At 45.4% G+C, this 18,809-nt stretch overlaps 1 protein-coding gene across 3 annotated transcripts in view; it reads left to right on the top strand.

The window, feature by feature from the left end:
* LOC106583707 (integrin alpha-7) overlaps positions 1-18,809 on the top strand; it is an 85,689-nt gene that overhangs the window by 30,447 nt on the left and 36,433 nt on the right. For 2 of the 3 annotated variants that reach the window (XM_082967687.1, XM_082967689.1), the window contains exons 2-4: positions 11,763-11,970; positions 14,086-14,341; positions 15,329-15,460. In XM_082967687.1, the coding sequence (XP_082823813.1) occupies positions 11,763-11,970; positions 14,086-14,341; positions 15,329-15,460 (596 nt within the window). Of the gene's footprint in view, positions 1-11,762; positions 11,971-14,085; positions 14,342-15,328; positions 15,461-17,302; positions 17,411-18,809 lie in introns of all 3 variants that reach the window. The other variant, XM_082967688.1, reaches the window with a different exon arrangement.

The following is an 18,809-nucleotide window of genomic DNA, read 5'->3' as shown; positions in this document are numbered from 1 at the left end:
CACCAACTGTTACCCTGCAGTCAGGTTAGATACACCAACTGTTACCCTGTAGTCAGGTTAGATACACCAACTGTTACCCTGCAGTCAGGTTAGATACACCTACTGTTACCCTGTAGCTGTAGTCAGGTTATATACACCAACTGTTACCCTGTAGTCAGGTTATATACACCAACTGTTACCCTGCAGTCAGGTTAGATACACCAACTGTTACCCTGTAGTCAGGTTAGATACACCAACTGTTACCCTGTAGCTGTAGTCAGGTTAGATACACCAACTGTTACCCTGTAGCTGTAGTCAGGTTAGATACACCAACTGTTACCCTGTAGTCAGGTTAGATACACCAACTGTTACCTTGTAGCTGCAGTCAGGTTATATACACCAACTGTTACCCTGCAGTCAGGTTACATACAACAACTGTTACCCTGTAGCTGCAGTCAGGTTAGATACACCAACTGTTACCGTGTAGTCAGGTTAGATACACCAACTGTTACCCTGTAGTCAGGTTAGATACACCAACTGTTACCCTGTAGTCAGGTTAGATACACCAACTGTTACCCTGTAGCTGTAGTCAGGTTAGATACACCAACTGTTACCCTGTAGCTGTAGTCAGGTTAGATACACCAACTGTTACCCTGCAGTCAGGTTAGATACACCAACTGTTACCCTGTAGCTGTAGTCAGGTTAGATACACCAACTGTTACCCTGCAGTCAGGTTAGATACACCAACTGTTACCCTGTAGCTGCAGTCAGGTTAGATACACCAACTGTTACCCTGTAGTCAGGTTAGATACACCAACTGTTACCCTGTAGCTGTAGTCAGGTTAGATACACCAACTGTTACACTGTAGTCAGGTTAGATACACCAACTCTTACCCTGTAGTCAGGTTAGATACACCAACTGTTACCCTGTAGTCAGGTTAGATACACCTACTGTTACCCTGTAGCTGTAGTCAGGTTATATACACCAACTGTTACCCTGTAGTCAGGTTAGATACACCAACTGTTACACTGTAGTCAGGTTAGATACACCAACTCTTACCCTGTAGTCAGTTTAGATACACCAACTCTTACCCTGTAGTCAGGTTAGATACACCAACTGTTACCCTGTAGCTGCAGTCAGGTTAGATACACCAACTGTTACCCTGTAGTCAGGTTAGATACACCAACTGTTACCCTGTAGCTGCTGGCAGGTTAGATACACCAACTGTTACCCTGTAGCTGCAGTCAGGTTAGATACACCAACTGTTACCCTGTAGTCAGGTTAGATACACCAACTGTTACCCTGTAGTCAGGTTAGATACACCAACTGTTGCCCTGTAGTCAGGTTAGATACACCAACTGTTACCCTGTAGCTGTAGTCAGGTTAGATACACCAACTGTTACCCTGTAGCTGTAGTCAGGTTATCTACACCAACTGTTACCCGGTAGTCAGGTTAGATACACCAACTGTAACCCTGTAGTCAGGTTATATACACCAACTGTTACCCTGCAGTCAGGTTAGATACACCAACTGTTACCCTGTAGTCAGGTTAGATACACCAACTGTTACCCTGTAGCTGCAGTCAGGTTAGATACACCAACTGTTACCCTGTAGTCAGGTTAGATACACCAACTGTTACCCTGTAGCTGCTGGCAGGTTAGATACACCAACTGTTACCCTGCAGTCAGGTTAGATACACCAACTGTTACCCTGTAGTCAGGTTAGATACATCAACTGTTACCCTGTAGTCAGGTTAGATACACCAACTGTTACCCTGTAGCTGCAGTCAGGTTAGATACACCAACTGTTACCCTGTAGTCAGGTTAGATACACCAACTGTTACCCTGTAGCTGCTGGCAGGTTAGATACACCAACTGTTACCCTGTAGCTGCAGTCAGGTTAGATACACCAACTGTTACCCTGTAGTCAGGTTAGATACACCAACTGTTGCCCTGTAGTCAGGTTAGATACACCAACTGTTACCCTGTAGCTGTAGTCAGGTTATCTACACCAACTGTTACCCGGTAGTCAGGTTAGATACACCAACTGTAACCCTGTAGTCAGGTTATATACACCAACTGTTACCCTGCAGTCAGGTTAGATACACCAACTGTTACCCTGTAGTCAGGTTAGATACACCAACTGTTACCCTGTAGCTGCAGTCAGGTTAGATACACCAACTGTTACCCTGTAGTCAGGTTAGATACACCAACTGTTACCCTGTAGCTGCTGGCAGGTTAGATACACCAACTGTTACCCTGCAGTCAGGTTAGATACACCAACTGTTACCCTGTAGTCAGGTTAGATACACCAACTGTTACCCTGTAGTCAGGTTAGATACACCAACTGTTACCCTGTAGCTGCAGTCAGGTTAGATACACCAACTGTTACCCTGTAGTCAGGTTAGATACACCAACTGTTACCCTGTAGTCAGGTTAGATACACCAACTGTTACCCTGTAGTCAGGTTAGATACACCAACTGTTACCCTGCAGTAAGATTAGATACACCAACTGTTACCCTGTAGCTGTAGTCAGGTTAGATACACCAACTGTTACCCTGTAGTCAGGTTAGATATACCAACTGTTACCCTGTAGTCAGGTTAGATACACCAACTGTTACCCTGTAGTCAGGTTAGATACACCAACTGTTACCCTGTAGCTGCAGTCAGGTTAGATACACCAACTGTTACCCTGTAGTTGTAGTCAGGTTAGATACACCAACTGTTACCCTGTAGTCAGGTTAGATACACCAACTGTTAACCTGCGGTCAGGTTAGATACACCAACTGTTACCCTGTAGCTGCAGTCAGGTTAGATACACCAACTGTTACCCTGCAGTCAGGTTAGATACACCAACTGTTACCCTGTAGCTGCAGTCAGGTTATATACAAGAACTGTTACCCTGCAGTCAGGTTAGATACACCAACTGTTACCCTGTAGCTGCAGTCAGGTTAGATACACCAACTGTTACCCTGCAGTCAGGTTATATACACCAACTGTTACCCTGTAGCTGCAGTCAGGTTATATACACCAACTGTTACCCTGCAGTCAGGTTAGATACACCAACTGTTACCCTGTAGTCAGGTTAGATACACCAACTGTTCTCTGTAGCTGTAGTCAGGTTAGATACACCAACTGTTACCCTGTAGTCAGGTTAGATACACCAACTGTTACCCTGTAGTCAGGTTAGATACACCAACTGTTACCCTGTAGCCAGGTTAGATACACCAACTGTTACCCTGTAGTCAGGTTAGGTACACCAACTGTTACCCTGTAGCTGTAGTCAGGTTAGATACACCAACTGTTACCCTGTAGTCAGGTTAGATACACCAACTGTTACCTTGTAGTCAGGTTAGATACACCAACTGTTACCCTGTAGTCAGGTTAGATACACCAACTGTTACCCTGCAGTCAGGTTAGATACACCAACTGTTACCCTGTAGTCAGGTTAGATACACCAACTGTTACCCTGCAGTCAGGTTAGATACACCTACTGTTACCCTGTAGCTGTAGTCAGGTTATATACACCAACTGTTACCCTGTAGTCAGGTTATATACACCAACTGTTACCCTGCAGTCAGGTTAGATACACCAACTGTTACCCTGTAGTCAGGTTAGATACACCAACTGTTACCCTGTAGCTGTAGTCAGGTTAGATACACCAACTGTTACCCTGTAGCTGTAGTCAGGTTAGATACACCAACTGTTACCCTGCAGTCAGGTTAGATACACCAACTGTTACCCTGTAGCTGTAGTCAGGTTAGATACACCAACTGTTACCCTGCAGTCAGGTTAGATACACCAACTGTTACCCTGTAGCTGCAGTCAGGTTAGATACACCAACTGTTACCCTGTAGTCAGGTTAGATACACCAACTGTTACCCTGTAGCTGTAGTCAGGTTAGATACACCAACTGTTACACTGTAGTCAGGTTAGATACACCAACTCTTACCCTGTAGTCAGGTTAGATACACCAACTGTTACCCTGTAGTCAGGTTAGATACACCTACTGTTACCCTGTAGCTGTAGTCAGGTTATATACACCAACTGTTACCCTGTAGTCAGGTTAGATACACCAACTGTTACACTGTAGTCAGGTTAGATACACCAACTCTTACCCTGTAGTCAGTTTAAATACACCAACTCTTACCCTGTAGTCAGGTTAGATACACCAACTGTTACCCTGTAGCTGCAGTCAGGTTAGATACACCAACTGTTACCCTGTAGTCAGGTTAGATACACCAACTGTTACCCTGTAGCTGCTGGCAGGTTAGATACACCAACTGTTACCCTGTAGCTGCAGTCAGGTTAGATACACCAACTGTTACCCTGTAGTCAGGTTAGATACACCAACTGTTACCCTGTAGTCAGGTTAGATACACCAACTGTTGCCCTGTAGTCAGGTTAGATACACCAACTGTTACCCTGTAGCTGTAGTCAGGTTAGATACACCAACTGTTACCCTGTAGCTGTAGTCAGGTTATCTACACCAACTGTTACCCGGTAGTCAGGTTAGATACACCAACTGTAACCCTGTAGTCAGGTTATATACACCAACTGTTACCCTGCAGTCAGGTTAGATACACCAACTGTTACCCTGTAGTCAGGTTAGATACACCAACTGTTACCCTGTAGCTGCAGTCAGGTTAGATACACCAACTGTTACCCTGTAGTCAGGTTAGATACACCAACTGTTACCCTGTAGCTGCTGGCAGGTTAGATACACCAACTGTTACCCTGCAGTCAGGTTAGATACACCAACTGTTACCCTGTAGTCAGGTTAGATACATCAACTGTTACCCTGTAGTCAGGTTAGATACACCAACTGTTACCCTGTAGCTGCAGTCAGGTTAGATACACCAACTGTTACCCTGTAGTCAGGTTAGATACACCAACTGTTACCCTGTAGCTGCTGGCAGGTTAGATACACCAACTGTTACCCTGTAGCTGCAGTCAGGTTAGATACACCAACTGTTACCCTGTAGTCAGGTTAGATACACCAACTGTTGCCCTGTAGTCAGGTTAGATACACCAACTGTTACCCTGTAGCTGTAGTCAGGTTAGATACACCAACTGTTACCCTGTAGCTGTAGTCAGGTTATCTACACCAACTGTTACCCGGTAGTCAGGTTAGATACACCAACTGTAACCCTGTAGTCAGGTTATATACACCAACTGTTACCCTGCAGTCAGGTTAGATACACCAACTGTTACCCTGTAGTCAGGTTAGATACACCAACTGTTACCCTGTAGCTGCAGTCAGGTTAGATACACCAACTGTTACCCTGTAGTCAGGTTAGATACACCAACTGTTACCCTGTAGCTGCTGGCAGGTTAGATACACCAACTGTTACCCTGCAGTCAGGTTAGATACACCAACTGTTACCCTGTAGTCAGGTTAGATACACCAACTGTTACCCTGTAGTCAGGTTAGATACACCAACTGTTACCCTGTAGCTGCAGTCAGGTTAGATACACCAACTGTTACCCTGTAGTCAGGTTAGATACACCAACTGTTACCCTGTAGCTGCTGGCAGGTTAGATACACCAACTGTTACCCTGTAGTCAGGTTAGATACACCAACTGTTACCCTGCAGTCAGGTTAGATACACCAACTGTTACCCTGTAGCTGGAGTCAGGTTAGATACACCAACTGTTACCCTGTAGCTGTAGTCAGGTTAGATACACCAACTGTTACCCTGTAGCTGTAGTCAGGTTAGACACACCAACTGTTACCCTGTAGTCAGGTTAGATACACCAACTGTTACCCTGTAGTCAGGTTAGATACACCAACTGTTACCCTGTAGCTGTAGTCAGGTTAGACACATCAACTGTTACCCTGTAGTCAGGTTAGATACACCAACTGTTACCCTGTAGCTGTAGTCAGGTTAGATACACCAACTGTTACCCTGTAGCTGCAGTCAGGTTAGATACACCAAGTGTAACCCTGTAGTCAGGTTATATACACCAACTGTTACCCTGCAGTCACGTTAGATACACCAACTGTTACCCTGCAGTCAGGTTAGATACACCAACTGTTACCCTGTAGCTGCAGTCAGGTTAGATACACCAACTGTTACCCTGTAGTCAGGTTAGATACACCAACTGTTACCCTGTAGTCAGGTTAGATACACCAACTGTTACCCTGTAGTCAGGTTAGATACACCAACTGTTACCCTGTAGTCAGGTTAGATACACCAACTGTTACCCTGTAGTCAGGTTAGATACACCAACTGTTACCCTGTAGTCAGGTTAGATACACCAACTGTTACCCTGTAGTCAGGTTAGATACACCAACTGTTACCCTGTAGTCAGGTTAGATACACCAACTGTTACCCTGCAGTAAGATTAGATACACCAACTGTTACCCTGTAGCTGTAGTCAGGTTAGATACACCAACTGTTACCCTGTAGTCAGGTTAGATATACCAACTGTTACCCTGTAGTCAGGTTAGATACACCAACTGTTACCCTGTAGTCAGGTTAGATACACCAACTGTTACCCTGTAGCTGCAGTCAGGTTAGATACACCAACTGTTACCCTGTAGTTGTAGTCAGGTTAGATACACCAACTGTTACCCTGTAGTCAGGTTAGATACACCAACTGTTAACCTGCGGTCAGGTTAGATACACCAACTGTTACCCTGTAGCTGCAGTCAGGTTAGATACACCAACTGTTACCCTGCAGTCAGGTTAGATACACCAACTGTTACCCTGTAGCTGCAGTCAGGTTATATACAAGAACTGTTACCCTGCAGTCAGGTTAGATACACCAACTGTTACCCTGTAGCTGCAGTCAGGTTAGATACACCAACTGTTACCCTGCAGTCAGGTTAGATACACCAACTGTTACCCTGTAGTCAGGTTAGATACACCAACTGTTCTCTGTAGCTGTAGTCAGGTTAGATACACCAACTGTTACCCTGTAGTCAGGTTAGATACACCAACTGTTACCCTGTAGTCAGGTTAGATACACCAACTGTTACCCTGTAGCCAGGTTAGATACACCAACTGTTACCCTGTAGTCAGGTTAGGTACACCAACTGTTACCCTGTAGCTGTAGTCAGGTTAGATACACCAACTGTTACCCTGTAGTCAGGTTAGATACACCAACTGTTACCTTGTAGTCAGGTTAGATACACCAACTGTTACCCTGTAGTCAGGTTAGATACACCAACTGTTACCCTGCAGTCAGGTTAGATACACCAACTGTTACCCTGTAGTCAGGTTAGATACACCAACTGTTACCCTGCAGTCAGGTTAGATACACCTACTGTTACCCTGTAGCTGTAGTCAGGTTATATACACCAACTGTTACCCTGTAGTCAGGTTATATACACCAACTGTTACCCTGCAGTCAGGTTAGATACACCAACTGTTACCCTGTAGTCAGGTTAGATACACCAACTGTTACCCTGTAGCTGTAGTCAGGTTAGATACACCAACTGTTACCCTGTAGCTGTAGTCAGGTTAGATACACCAACTGTTACCCTGTAGTCAGGTTAGATACACCAACTGTTACCTTGTAGCTGCAGTCAGGTTATATACACCAACTGTTACCCTGCAGTCAGGTTACATACAACAACTGTTACCCTGTAGCTGCAGTCAGGTTAGATACACCAACTGTTACCGTGTAGTCAGGTTAGATACACCAACTGTTACCCTGTAGTCAGGTTAGATACACCAACTGTTACCCTGTAGTCAGGTTAGATACACCAACTGTTACCCTGTAGCTGTAGTCAGGTTAGATACACCAACTGTTACCCTGTAGCTGTAGTCAGGTTAGATACACCAACTGTTACCCTGCAGTCAGGTTAGATACACCAACTGTTACCCTGTAGCTGTAGTCATGTTAGATACACCAACTGTTACCCTGCAGTCAGGTTAGATACACCAACTGTTACCCTGTAGCTGCAGTCAGGTTAGATACACCAACTGTTACCCTGTAGTCAGGTTAGATACACCAACTGTTACCCTGTAGCTGTAGTCAGGTTAGATACACCAACTGTTACACTGTAGTCAGGTTAGATACACCAACTCTTACCCTGTAGTCAGGTTAGATACACCAACTGTTACCCTGTAGTCAGGTTAGATACACCTACTGTTACCCTGTAGCTGTAGTCAGGTTATATACACCAACTGTTACCCTGTAGTCAGGTTAGATACACCAACTGTTACACTGTAGTCAGGTTAGATACACCAACTCTTACCCTGTAGTCAGTTTAGATACACCAACTCTTACCCTGTAGTCAGGTTAGATACACCAACTGTTACCCTGCCTGGAGCCCTCTAGCCTGTTCCCTCTTTACACATGGCTTTAATAAAGTATCTTTGCTCTGAGACATGACTGTAGACTTCTCTAAACACCATAGGAGTCTATACAGCCATGTCTCAGGGCAAGGAGTGACTGTAGCCTGGTCGCCAGGTTGAATGAACTGTTAGTACTGTATTAGCTAACTACCCCTCATTTGCTGTCATGACATAACAATGAACACCGGAGAAGTTGGCTCAAGCACAGACAGAGTTCAGGAGTGGTTCGGAGTCACTCCAGGCTAGGAATGACTGTCTTAGCCATTCGTTCACACAGTGTGTGATTTCTACACTTGTAAATACAGTATCTTAATCCAACAGCACTACACCTGCCGTCAGCTTTAGTGTGGTAGTGACGACTGACAGGCTACTAATTCACCATGCTCAACCCCTTCAGGCCGCTGTCTAAGCCCTATACTACCAATCAGGTTTGAAGAGTTAGCAAGGCAACTTTGGACAGCTCTGAGTCCAACTCGTATCCTGAATGAAAACATCTCAGTCACGAGTTGAGGACCAATCAAATCAGATTCCCTCCGTCTCGCAAAGATTGCGTCATCATCCCCTTCATTTGAGGAAGGTGACCAGTTCAATATTTACCAAATAGTTTATTAATAAAATGTTGGGTTTTTTATGTGTAAAAATATACTCATATTAAAATACTTATCACATAACACATTTAGTAATGAGGATGCATTTGAAAGTTCATGCACAGTGAAACTTTTGTTTGACTTTATACAATTATTTGATCATAGGAGTGGGGGAAAAGGTACTGCGTGCATTGATAATCACATCAAAGACGCCATTAACAATAGGTAATACAAGAAAGACGACTTCAAAAAGCCTCTTTCACACCATTGTTAGGGGTGTGTACGGAGGCGAAGTCAGGTGCATGAGATCAGAATGTAGTAAACAGGCCAAAAACACGGAACATAACAAAAGTATGGCACCTGACAATATCCACATAACAATAAACAATTACACACAAAGACATGGAGGGGAACAGAGGACTAAATACATGCAGTGTGATTATGGAATGAAAACCAGGTGTGTAATGGAACAAGACAAAACAAATGGACATTTGAGAAATGGAGCGGCGATGGCTAGAAAGCCCGGTGACGTCAATCGCCGAACGCCGCCCGAACAAGGAGAGGAGCCGACTTCGTCGGAAGTCGTGACAGCCATAGCCTGCTAAATGTGCAAGAAAGCTTTTAATTTATGTTGCTTTCGGTACAAATGTAAATCTGTCTCTGACTCTCCATTGGGTTAATGGTTCTACGTTGTCTGAATGAAGAGTTCGGCGTTCGACCAGCCACGTGTGACATGCACGCTCAGTTACAAGCCTGCTAGAGTTAACGGCAGGCGGACGAGCAATATCCACCTCCGTAGTACGGATGAATCCTGAGCTGGAATGTGAAGCTAGCTAATTTTGGAAAAGCCTGGGTACATCTAGCTACTTAAGTAGCATTTCCCTCAGCTAGACCATATTTATAGCCATTTCAAAGAATTGTCTCATTCTGAACATGCCCCTTTTCTCTCTCTCGCTCTCTCTCTCTCTCTCATGCACTCTTTCTCTTTCTCTCTCTCTCTATTCTCTCTTTCTCCTTCTGTCCCTCTTTTGCTCTTACTCTTTCTAATTCCCTCTCTTGATTCTCATTCTTCCTCTCTTTCTCTCTTGTTCTCTCTCTCCCGCTCCCCCCACTCTCTCTCTGTGTCTAGCTTCCGGGCCTGTGCCATGCGATGGCTGATGGCGGGGGGGGGGGGGGGGGGGGGGGGGGGGGGGAGAATTGGTTGGTTGGAATGTTGTTCAACGGTGCGTTTTTAAATAGCCCCCTGGACCAGCCAGCCCCCTGGACCAGCCAGCCCGTATAAGGCAGAAGCCAGAGCCACTGAAAATGCAACCGTTACAAAAGATAGGAGGGGGAGGGAATCATGATAACACATAGTAGTATCAGTGATAGATACAACCTTCCAGTAACTTTCCAATTGATGCTTTGTGTGTCAAAGAATAGACCTCACTGAAAGTAACTGAGGTTGTTGTTGACAACATGTCAAATATACAACATCTAAACTAACTAGGTCAGGAGAGCAGGTCATACGTAACAATAATAATTATTTATTACATTTCTATATCACGTTTCATAGAATCTCAAAGCCCTTCAAAAAATAACAAGCAATATATCATGACAGGTCAACCAATAAAGACCAAGTCTTTGAAATCTGTATCCTCTGAAGATGGAGAGGGTCAGTTCATGGCTTGAGTGGAGAGAGCTGGACAGAGGATGGTCGATGATGGTGATGTAGTCTGTTGATGATCTTGTAGAGGTCAAGTCTGGGAACCAGCCTGAGTCTTATAGCCTCTGGACTTCTCCTCGTCCAGTCTGTGTAACATCCATTTGGCTGATGCCTCAGCAGCTCTGGGCACCAGAAAGATCACACAGAGTTCAGAATAGTAGCCAGTCGTCCTCACTACGAGCCCTCTGCCTCAGCGCTGCTGGATTCCTCTAGCTGCCATTCCTCTCACTCTTCAGGCGGCTCCTCAAATTGGCAGCCAGGTGAAATAAAAAAGCTGGTACCGTGTCCAGATGCATTTTTCAAACCAAAACATTAGATACTAGGGTCAAAAGGGTTTCCTGTTTTCTGACCATGTGACCTGACCAGAAACAACTCCAGGAACCAATAAAAGTCCATAACTACAGTATGGTGCCCACAGTGTTTACTGGTCAGGGGGTGACTAATGAGCTTGTAGGTATGTTACCAGTATCACCAGAACCCAGAACCAAATCTTGAGTGTGCTGGCCAGCTACTTAATCATTTGTGTTTCGATCAGTCTGTCATGAGAGACTATGCTCCTAGTAAAAGTCGTGTGTAGGGGAAGCTTTCCTGGCCTAAAAGACAGTGGTGGAAAAAGTAAGCAACTGTCATATTTCAATAAAAGGAAAGATAACTTAATAGAAAATAACAAAAGTAAAAGTGAAAGTCAACAAGTAAAATAGTACTTGAGTAAAATTATAAAAGTATTTGGTTTAAAAATATCCTTAAGTATCAAAAGTAAAAGTAAAAGTATGAATAATTTTAAAATACTTACATAATGCAAACCAGATGGCAACATTTTTCTTGTTTTTTTAATTCACGGATAGCCAGGGGTACACACCAACTCTCAGACATAATTTACAAATGAAGTATTTGTGTTTAGTGAGTCTGCCAGATCAGAGGCAGAGAGATGACCAGGGTTGTTCTCTTGATAACAATGTGAATTGGACCATTTTCTGTCCTGCTAAGCATTGAAAATGTAACAATTAATTAATTTATAAGTCCAAAAATGGATGCAGCAGCTACTGATTACCCTTTTAAATGGGTACTCCCTGAAACAATCACATACAGTATGAAACAATATAATTCAATTTTCTACGCTACAATACTTTTATTGTCCATTTTCATAGAAATTCATGTGTGTTTGTGTGTCTTGCTAACAGGATCCTGGTGGGGGCGCCGCGTGCCAGAGGACTGGGCATGATGCAGAGGAAGCGCCCTGGCGCTCTGTACCGCTGTCCAATCACAGGCGAGGAGTATGACTGCGAGCGCGTGGACATCGATGGAGACGTAAACCTCGACTGGGAAAGCAAGGACAACCAGTGGCTTGGAGTAACAGTCAAGAGCCAGGGGATTGGAGGAAAGGTGGTGGTTAGTACACAATACACAACTACACAGAGGTTGACCAACTCCAGGCCCTAGTTAGAGCCTGAAGCTCGGGTCCAGAGGTTTCCCTGACCAACTCCAGGCCCTAGTTAGAGCCTGTAGCTCGGGTCCAGAGGTTTCCCTGACCAACTTCAGGCCCTAGTTAGAGCCTGTAGCTCGGGTCCAGAGGTTTCCCTGACCAACTTCAGGCCCTAGTTAGAGCCTGTAGCTCGGGTCCAGAGGTTTCCCTGACCAACTCCAGGCCCTAGTTAGAGCCTGAAGCTCGGGTCCAGAGGTTTCCCTGACCAACTCCAGGCCCTAGTTAGAGCCTGTAGCTCGGGTCCAGAGGTTTCCCTGACCAACTTCAGGCCCTAGTTAGAGCCTGAAGCTCAGGTCCAGAGGTTTCCCTGACCAACTCCAGGCCCTAGTTAGAGCCTGTAGCTCGGGTCCAGAGGTTTCCCTGGTCAGTTTGAGTGGTTAGGACAGCGTTTTCCAAACTTGGTCCTAGAGACCCCAAGAGGTGCATGTTTTATTTGCTCTTGCATTACACAACTGATTCAAATAATCAACTCATCGTCAAGCTTTGATTATTTGAATCAGCTGTGTAGTGCCAGGGCAAAAACCAAAAACCCCTGGGGTAGCCAAGACCGAGTTTGGGAAACACTGAGTTAGGAAGAATTCATGTTTGTACAATAGCCAGCCATCTATTGTAGTTGTCTCAGTTATGCTGAGATGGTACTACTACTGCTCCTGCCTCTGTTCAGACCTGTGGGACCTCTTCAATGAACCAGAGCTGTGAGACCTCTTCAATGAACCAGAGCTGTGGGACCTCTTCAATGAAGAGGCGACAGGTAGCCTAGTGGTTAGGGCGTTGGGCCAGTAACCGAAAGGTTGCTAGATTGAATCCCCAAACTGACAAGGTAAAAATCTGTCATTCTGCCCCTGAACAAGGCAGTTAACCCACTGTTCCTAGGCTGTCATTGTAAATAAGAATTGGTTCTTAACTGACTTGCCTAGTTAAATATATATATATATTTTAAATGATCCAGACCTGTTGGACCTCTTCAGTGATCCAGACCTGTGGGAGGTCTTCAATGAACCAGACCTGTGGGAACTCATCAATGAACCAGACCTGTGGGACCAATTCAATGAATCAGACCTGTGGGACCAATTCAATGAATCAGACCTGTGGGACCAATTCAATGAACCAGACCTGTGGGACCTCATCAATGAACCACACCTGTGGGACCAATTCAATGAATCAGACCTGTGGGACCAATTCAATGAATCAGACCTGTGGGACCTCTTCAATGAATCAGACCTGTGGGACCAATTCAATGAACCAGACCTGTGGGACCTCATCAATGAACCACACCTGTGGGACCAATTCAATGAATCAGACCTGTGGGACCAATTCAATGAATCAGACCTGTGGGACCTCTTCAATGAATCAGACCTGTGGGACCTCTTCAATGAACCAGACCTGTGGGAACTCATCAATGAACCAGACCTGTGGGACCAATTCAATGAATCAGACCTGTGGGACCTCTTCAATGAACCAGACCTGTGGGACCTCATCAATGAACCAGACCTGTGGGACCAATTCAATGAATCAGACCTGTGGGACCTCTTCAATGAACCAGACCTGTGGGACCTCATCAATGAACCAGACCTGTGGGACCAATTCAATGAATCAGACCTGTGGGACCAATTCAATGAATCAGACCTGTGGGACCTCTTCAATGAATCAGACCTGTGGGACCTCATCAATGAACCAGACCTGTGGGACCTCATCAATGAACCAGACCTGTGGGACCAATTCAATGAATCAGACCTGTGGGACCTCTTCAATGAATCAGACCTGTGGGACCAATTCAATGAATCAGACCTGTGGGACCAATTCAATGAATCAGACCTGTGGGACCAATTCAATGAACCAGACCTGTGGGACCTCATCAATGAAGCAAACTTGTGCCCACCTGTACGAGTTGTGTTTAGCATGTCTGTAGTGTAGTAGACCATCTATTCCAGTTACTTAGCTTCTCTGCCGCCTCTGTCCAAACCTGTAGGACCTCTTCAATGAACCTACTACTCTATACCTCTCCTGCCCCTTTTTTTCAGACGTGTGCCCATCTGTACGAGCTGCGTCAGCGCGTGGGCCTGCCATTGGAGACGCGGGATCCCATCGGGCGTTGCTACGTGCTCAGTGAGGACCTGACCGAGAGGGATGACCTAGATGGAGGGGAGTGGAAGTTCTGTGAGGGGCGATCCCAGGGACACGAACAGTTTGGCTTCTGTCAGCAGGGTCTGTCTGCCGCCTTCACACCTGACAACCAATTTATCATGTTCGGAGCTCCTGGAACGTATAACTGGAAAGGTACAGTGACATAACTTTAAAAAAAATGTTTTTATCTCATTGAGACACACCTGTTTAAATACAGCTTAAATAGTGATGACTGACAGCTGAGGTGTTTCAAATGGTAGTTAAGTCAAAGCTTGTTGTCAGATGTTTTCATACACGTCTTATTGTGTTGATTCCGCTACTATACAGTATGCCTTTACTTTACTTATTGTATCGTAAAACTAGTTTTTGGCACTTTCTAAAATGATGGAGTTAGACTGAAAATATATTATTGGAGCTTTTTAGTCAGTTTTTCCCTTACAGTTGTCTTAGATGCAGAAGCGTACTGAAAAAAACTACCCAAAAGCCATCAATTCTGTTTTCAAAAAATTACATGTATTTCAGTGGCCAAATCATTGCCTACTGATAAGCCTACTGACTGGCCCCAGCAGTCATACTGATCGATCCAAGTGATTGATTCCCAGCAGGTAGTTAATGGGCTGATGGATGGAACTGTCATTATTTAATGTCAGGGATCAACATGGCTGGAATTATGGATCATTTTTTCATATATTAAACAGGCCTTAGGTGGAGTCACGATTTACATGATATTGTACTTGACATTTTTACTATGGAACCCTAGAGATGGTTTACTTTATCCTGTACATATCTGTTTTGTATGTGTTTGAAAATGAAAGTGTGTGTGTTTGGCAATAGAGAGAGAGAGAGTGTGTGCTAGTGTGTGTGTGTGTGTGTGTGTGTGTGTGTGTGTGTGTGTGTGTGTGTGTGTGTGTGTGTGTGTGTGTGTGTGTGTGTGTGTGTGTGTGTGTGTGTGTGAGAAAGAGAGAAAGGGAGAAAGAGAGAGAGAGTGAGAGAAAGCTTCTGTCTGTCTGTCTGTCTGTCTGTCTGTCTGTCTGTCTGTCTGTCTGTCTGTCTGTCTGTCTGTCTGTCTGTCTGTCTGTCTGTCTGTCTGTCTGTCTGTCTGTCTGTCTGTCTGTCGGTCTCTAACTCTGTTCCTTCCAGGAGAGATGCGTGTCCAGCTACTAAACCAGACTTTACTGGATCTGGGTTTCTATGACGACGGGCCCTATGAAGTGGCGGATGAGAAACAAATGAATGCTCAGCTGATCCCTGTTCCCTACCATAGTTACCTGGGTAGGACCGTCCCTGCCCAGCCCTCTCCTGCTCCTCTCACACAGCTGTCTGCCTGCTGCACTGTCTCACCAGAGATCACTGAGCACAGCATAGGACAGGACAGGAGAGAAGGCAAGGGAAGGATGACAACTGACGACACACTCTACCCAAAATAAATACCTATCGCAGACCTAGAGGACTCAGAGTAGCTACCAACATGGCTCTAGAAAGGCAGACAGGCCCAGACCAGTGCGGTACAGACCAGTAGTGGACTACATAGAGAAAAGGTGGCATTTCAGACACACCCTTGTACTGTTTCTCTGTTTCTCTCCTGTCTGTATGGGCCATCCCTGACCCTGCTTTGTGTATGAGTGTGATTCCCCAGAGCTGAATCCAGACAGCTCCACCTCAATATTCTGAATACTTTCCCACATGAAGTAGCTACTGTAGGAATGGACCAATCATGAAGTAGCTACTGTAGGAATGGACCAATCATGAAGTAGCTACTGTAGGAATGGACCAATCATGAAGTAGCTACTGTAGGAATGGACCAATCATGAAGTAGCTACTGTAGGAATGGACCAGTCATGAAGTAGCTACTGTAGGAATGGACCAATCATGAAGTAGCTACTGTAGGAATGAACCAATCATGAAGTAGCTACTGTAGGGATGGACCAATCATGAAGTAGCTACTGTAGGAATGAACCAATCATGAAGTAGCTACTGTAGGAATGGACCAATCATGAAGTAGCTACTGTAGGAATGGACCAATCATGAAGTAGCTACTGTAGGAATGGACCAATCATCAAGTAGCTACTGTAGGAATGGACCAATCATGATATAAATGACACGCAGAGAGACTCTGTGCCCTGTGGATACCAACAGATAAAGACCTTTCATAACTGGTGGGGTCAGAAATATTACAGTATAATAATAGGCTACTTAAGAGGAATATTATTATCTCACAGTCGACATGGCCTGTTGGTGTATCTGCCTGTAATAATGTAATTACAGTATAATAAAATATACTATACCATATATATAAAACGTGTACTTTAGTAGCAAATTTCTGGCAAAAAAAATACAAAGAGGTCTGGGGCCAGTCTATTTCATAGGCCATGCAGTTGGCTAAAAATCTCAAACAAATCTGGGGCCAGTCTATTTCATAGGCCATGCAGTTGGCTAAAAATCTCAAACAAATCTGGGGCCAGTCTATTTCATAGGCCATGCGGTTGGCTAAAAAGCTCAAACAGATCTGGGACCAGGCTATTTCATAGTCAGAGCAGTTGGCTAAACAGCATAAACAGATCTGGGACAAGGCTATATAACATAGTCTAATGAGTTGTCTAAAGACACAAACAGATCTGGGATCAGCTTATATCATAGTCAAAGGAGTTGTCTGAAGGAGTTGACTAAAGACACAAGCATATCTGGGACCAGCCAATATCATAGTCAAAGGAGTTGTCTAAAGACACAAACAGATCTGGGATCAGCTTATATCATAGTCAAAGGAGTTGTCTAAAACAACATAGATAATTTGGCTAAACATTACAAACTGATCTGTGACCAGGCTAAGTCTGTCTGTTCTTGGAGTCAGTGGGTTTGTGTTTCCCCCACAGACAGTTCTGGCAGTGCATTCTGGGTACAGCGTGAGTCAGTCTTGTCGTCCTTCTGTTAGGTACCAGTGGTTTACCCACAAACCACTGGTACCAGGAAGAAGAAAACACACAATCACAGCACAGTCCTTTCTCACCTGCACTCCCTCTCTCTCTCCTTGTCACCCTGTTCCCCTTCACCACCTCCCCTCCTCCACTCCCTCCACCCCTCCCCTTCCTCTCTCTCTTCATCTCTCTCGGGCCGCAGGGCTCTTGTTCATGGCTAGTCCCGATGAAGATGCGCTGGTGTACAAAACTCTGGAGCCACACTCCAACCGGCCCATGTTTGAGGACGTAGCTCAGAATAGCTACTTAGGTTTGTAGCTTGGAGTGAGGTGATTCATGTTGATACAACTTCCTGTATCAAGTCTCCAGGGTTGTGGTCAATTCAATTTCAATGTCAGTCAATTCAGAATGTAAACAAAATTCCAATTCCAAATTGTCCACATTGAAAAGCATTGAAGAGAATTGGAATTTCAGTGTACTTCCTGAGTTGATTAGAATTGGAATGGAATTAACCCCAACCCTTCTGTCCTCCCACCTGCCCTTACCCCCGTGTGTTGGTGTATGCTTGTTGCTAGCTCTTCTCTAGAACATGTTTAGAATGTACGTAGATTCCAACATAGAACTCCTGTCTGGTCTGCATGTCTCTCTGTGTTGTATCAGTCTGTCTGTCAGTCTGTTTGGTGTAGTGGTCTGTACAGCCTGTCAGTCTGTATGGTGGGGCAGTCTGCACAGCCTGTCAGTCTGTCAGTCTGTATGGTGGGGTGGTCTGCACAGCCTGTCAGTCTGTCAGTCTGTATGGTGGGGTGGTCTGCACAGCCTGTCAGTCTGTCAGTCTGTATGGTGGGGTGGTCTGCACAGCCTGTCAGTCTGTCAGTCTGTATGGTGGGGTGGTCTGTACAGCCTGTCAGTCTGTCAGTCTGTATGGTGGGGTGGTCTGTACAGCCTGTCAGTCTGTCAGTCTGTATGGTGGGGTGGTCTGTACAGCCTGTCAGTCTGTCAGTCTGTATGGTGGGGTGGTCTGCACAGCCTGTCAGTCTGTCAGTCTGTATGGTGGGGTGGTCTGCACAGCCTGTCAGTCTGTCAGTCTGTATGGTGGGGTGGTCTGTACAGCCTGTCAGTCTGTCAGTCTGTATGGTGGGGTGGTCTGCACAGCCTGTCAGTCTGTCAGTCTGTATGGTGGGGTGGTCTGCACAGCCTGTCAGTCTGTCTGTCTGTATGGTGGGGTGGTCTGTACAGCCTGTCAGTCTGTCAGTCTGTATGGTGGGGTGGTCTGTACAGCCTGTCAGTCTGTCAGTCTGTATGGTGGGGTGGTCTGCACAGCCTGTCAGTCTGTCAGTCTGTATGGTGGGGTGGTCTGCACAGCCTGTCAGTCTGTCAGTCTGTATGGTGGGGTGGTCTGCACAGCCTGTCAGTCTGTCAGTCTGTATGGTGGGGTGGTCTGCACAGCCTGTCAGTCTGTCAGTCTGTATGGTGGGGTGGTCTGCACAGCCTGTCAGTCTGTCAGTCTGTATGGTGGGGTGGTCTGCACAGCCTGTCAGTCTGTCAGTCTGTATGGTGGGGTGGTCTGTACAGCCTGTCAGTCTGTCAGTCTGTATGGTGGGGTGGTCTGCACAGCCTGTCAGTCTGTCAGTCTGTATGGTGGGGTGGTCTGTCAGTCTGTCAGTCTGTATGGTGGGGTGGTCTGTCAGTCTGTCAGTCTGTATGGTGGG

Source organism: Salmo salar, chromosome 22 (assembly GCF_965601325.2).
Source record: "Salmo salar chromosome 22, fSalSal1, whole genome shotgun sequence".
NCBI classification, from domain to species: Eukaryota; Metazoa; Chordata; class Actinopteri; order Salmoniformes; family Salmonidae; genus Salmo; species Salmo salar.
Note: the sequence above shows the minus strand (reverse complement) of the source record. Positions and strands in the feature narration are given on the sequence as shown.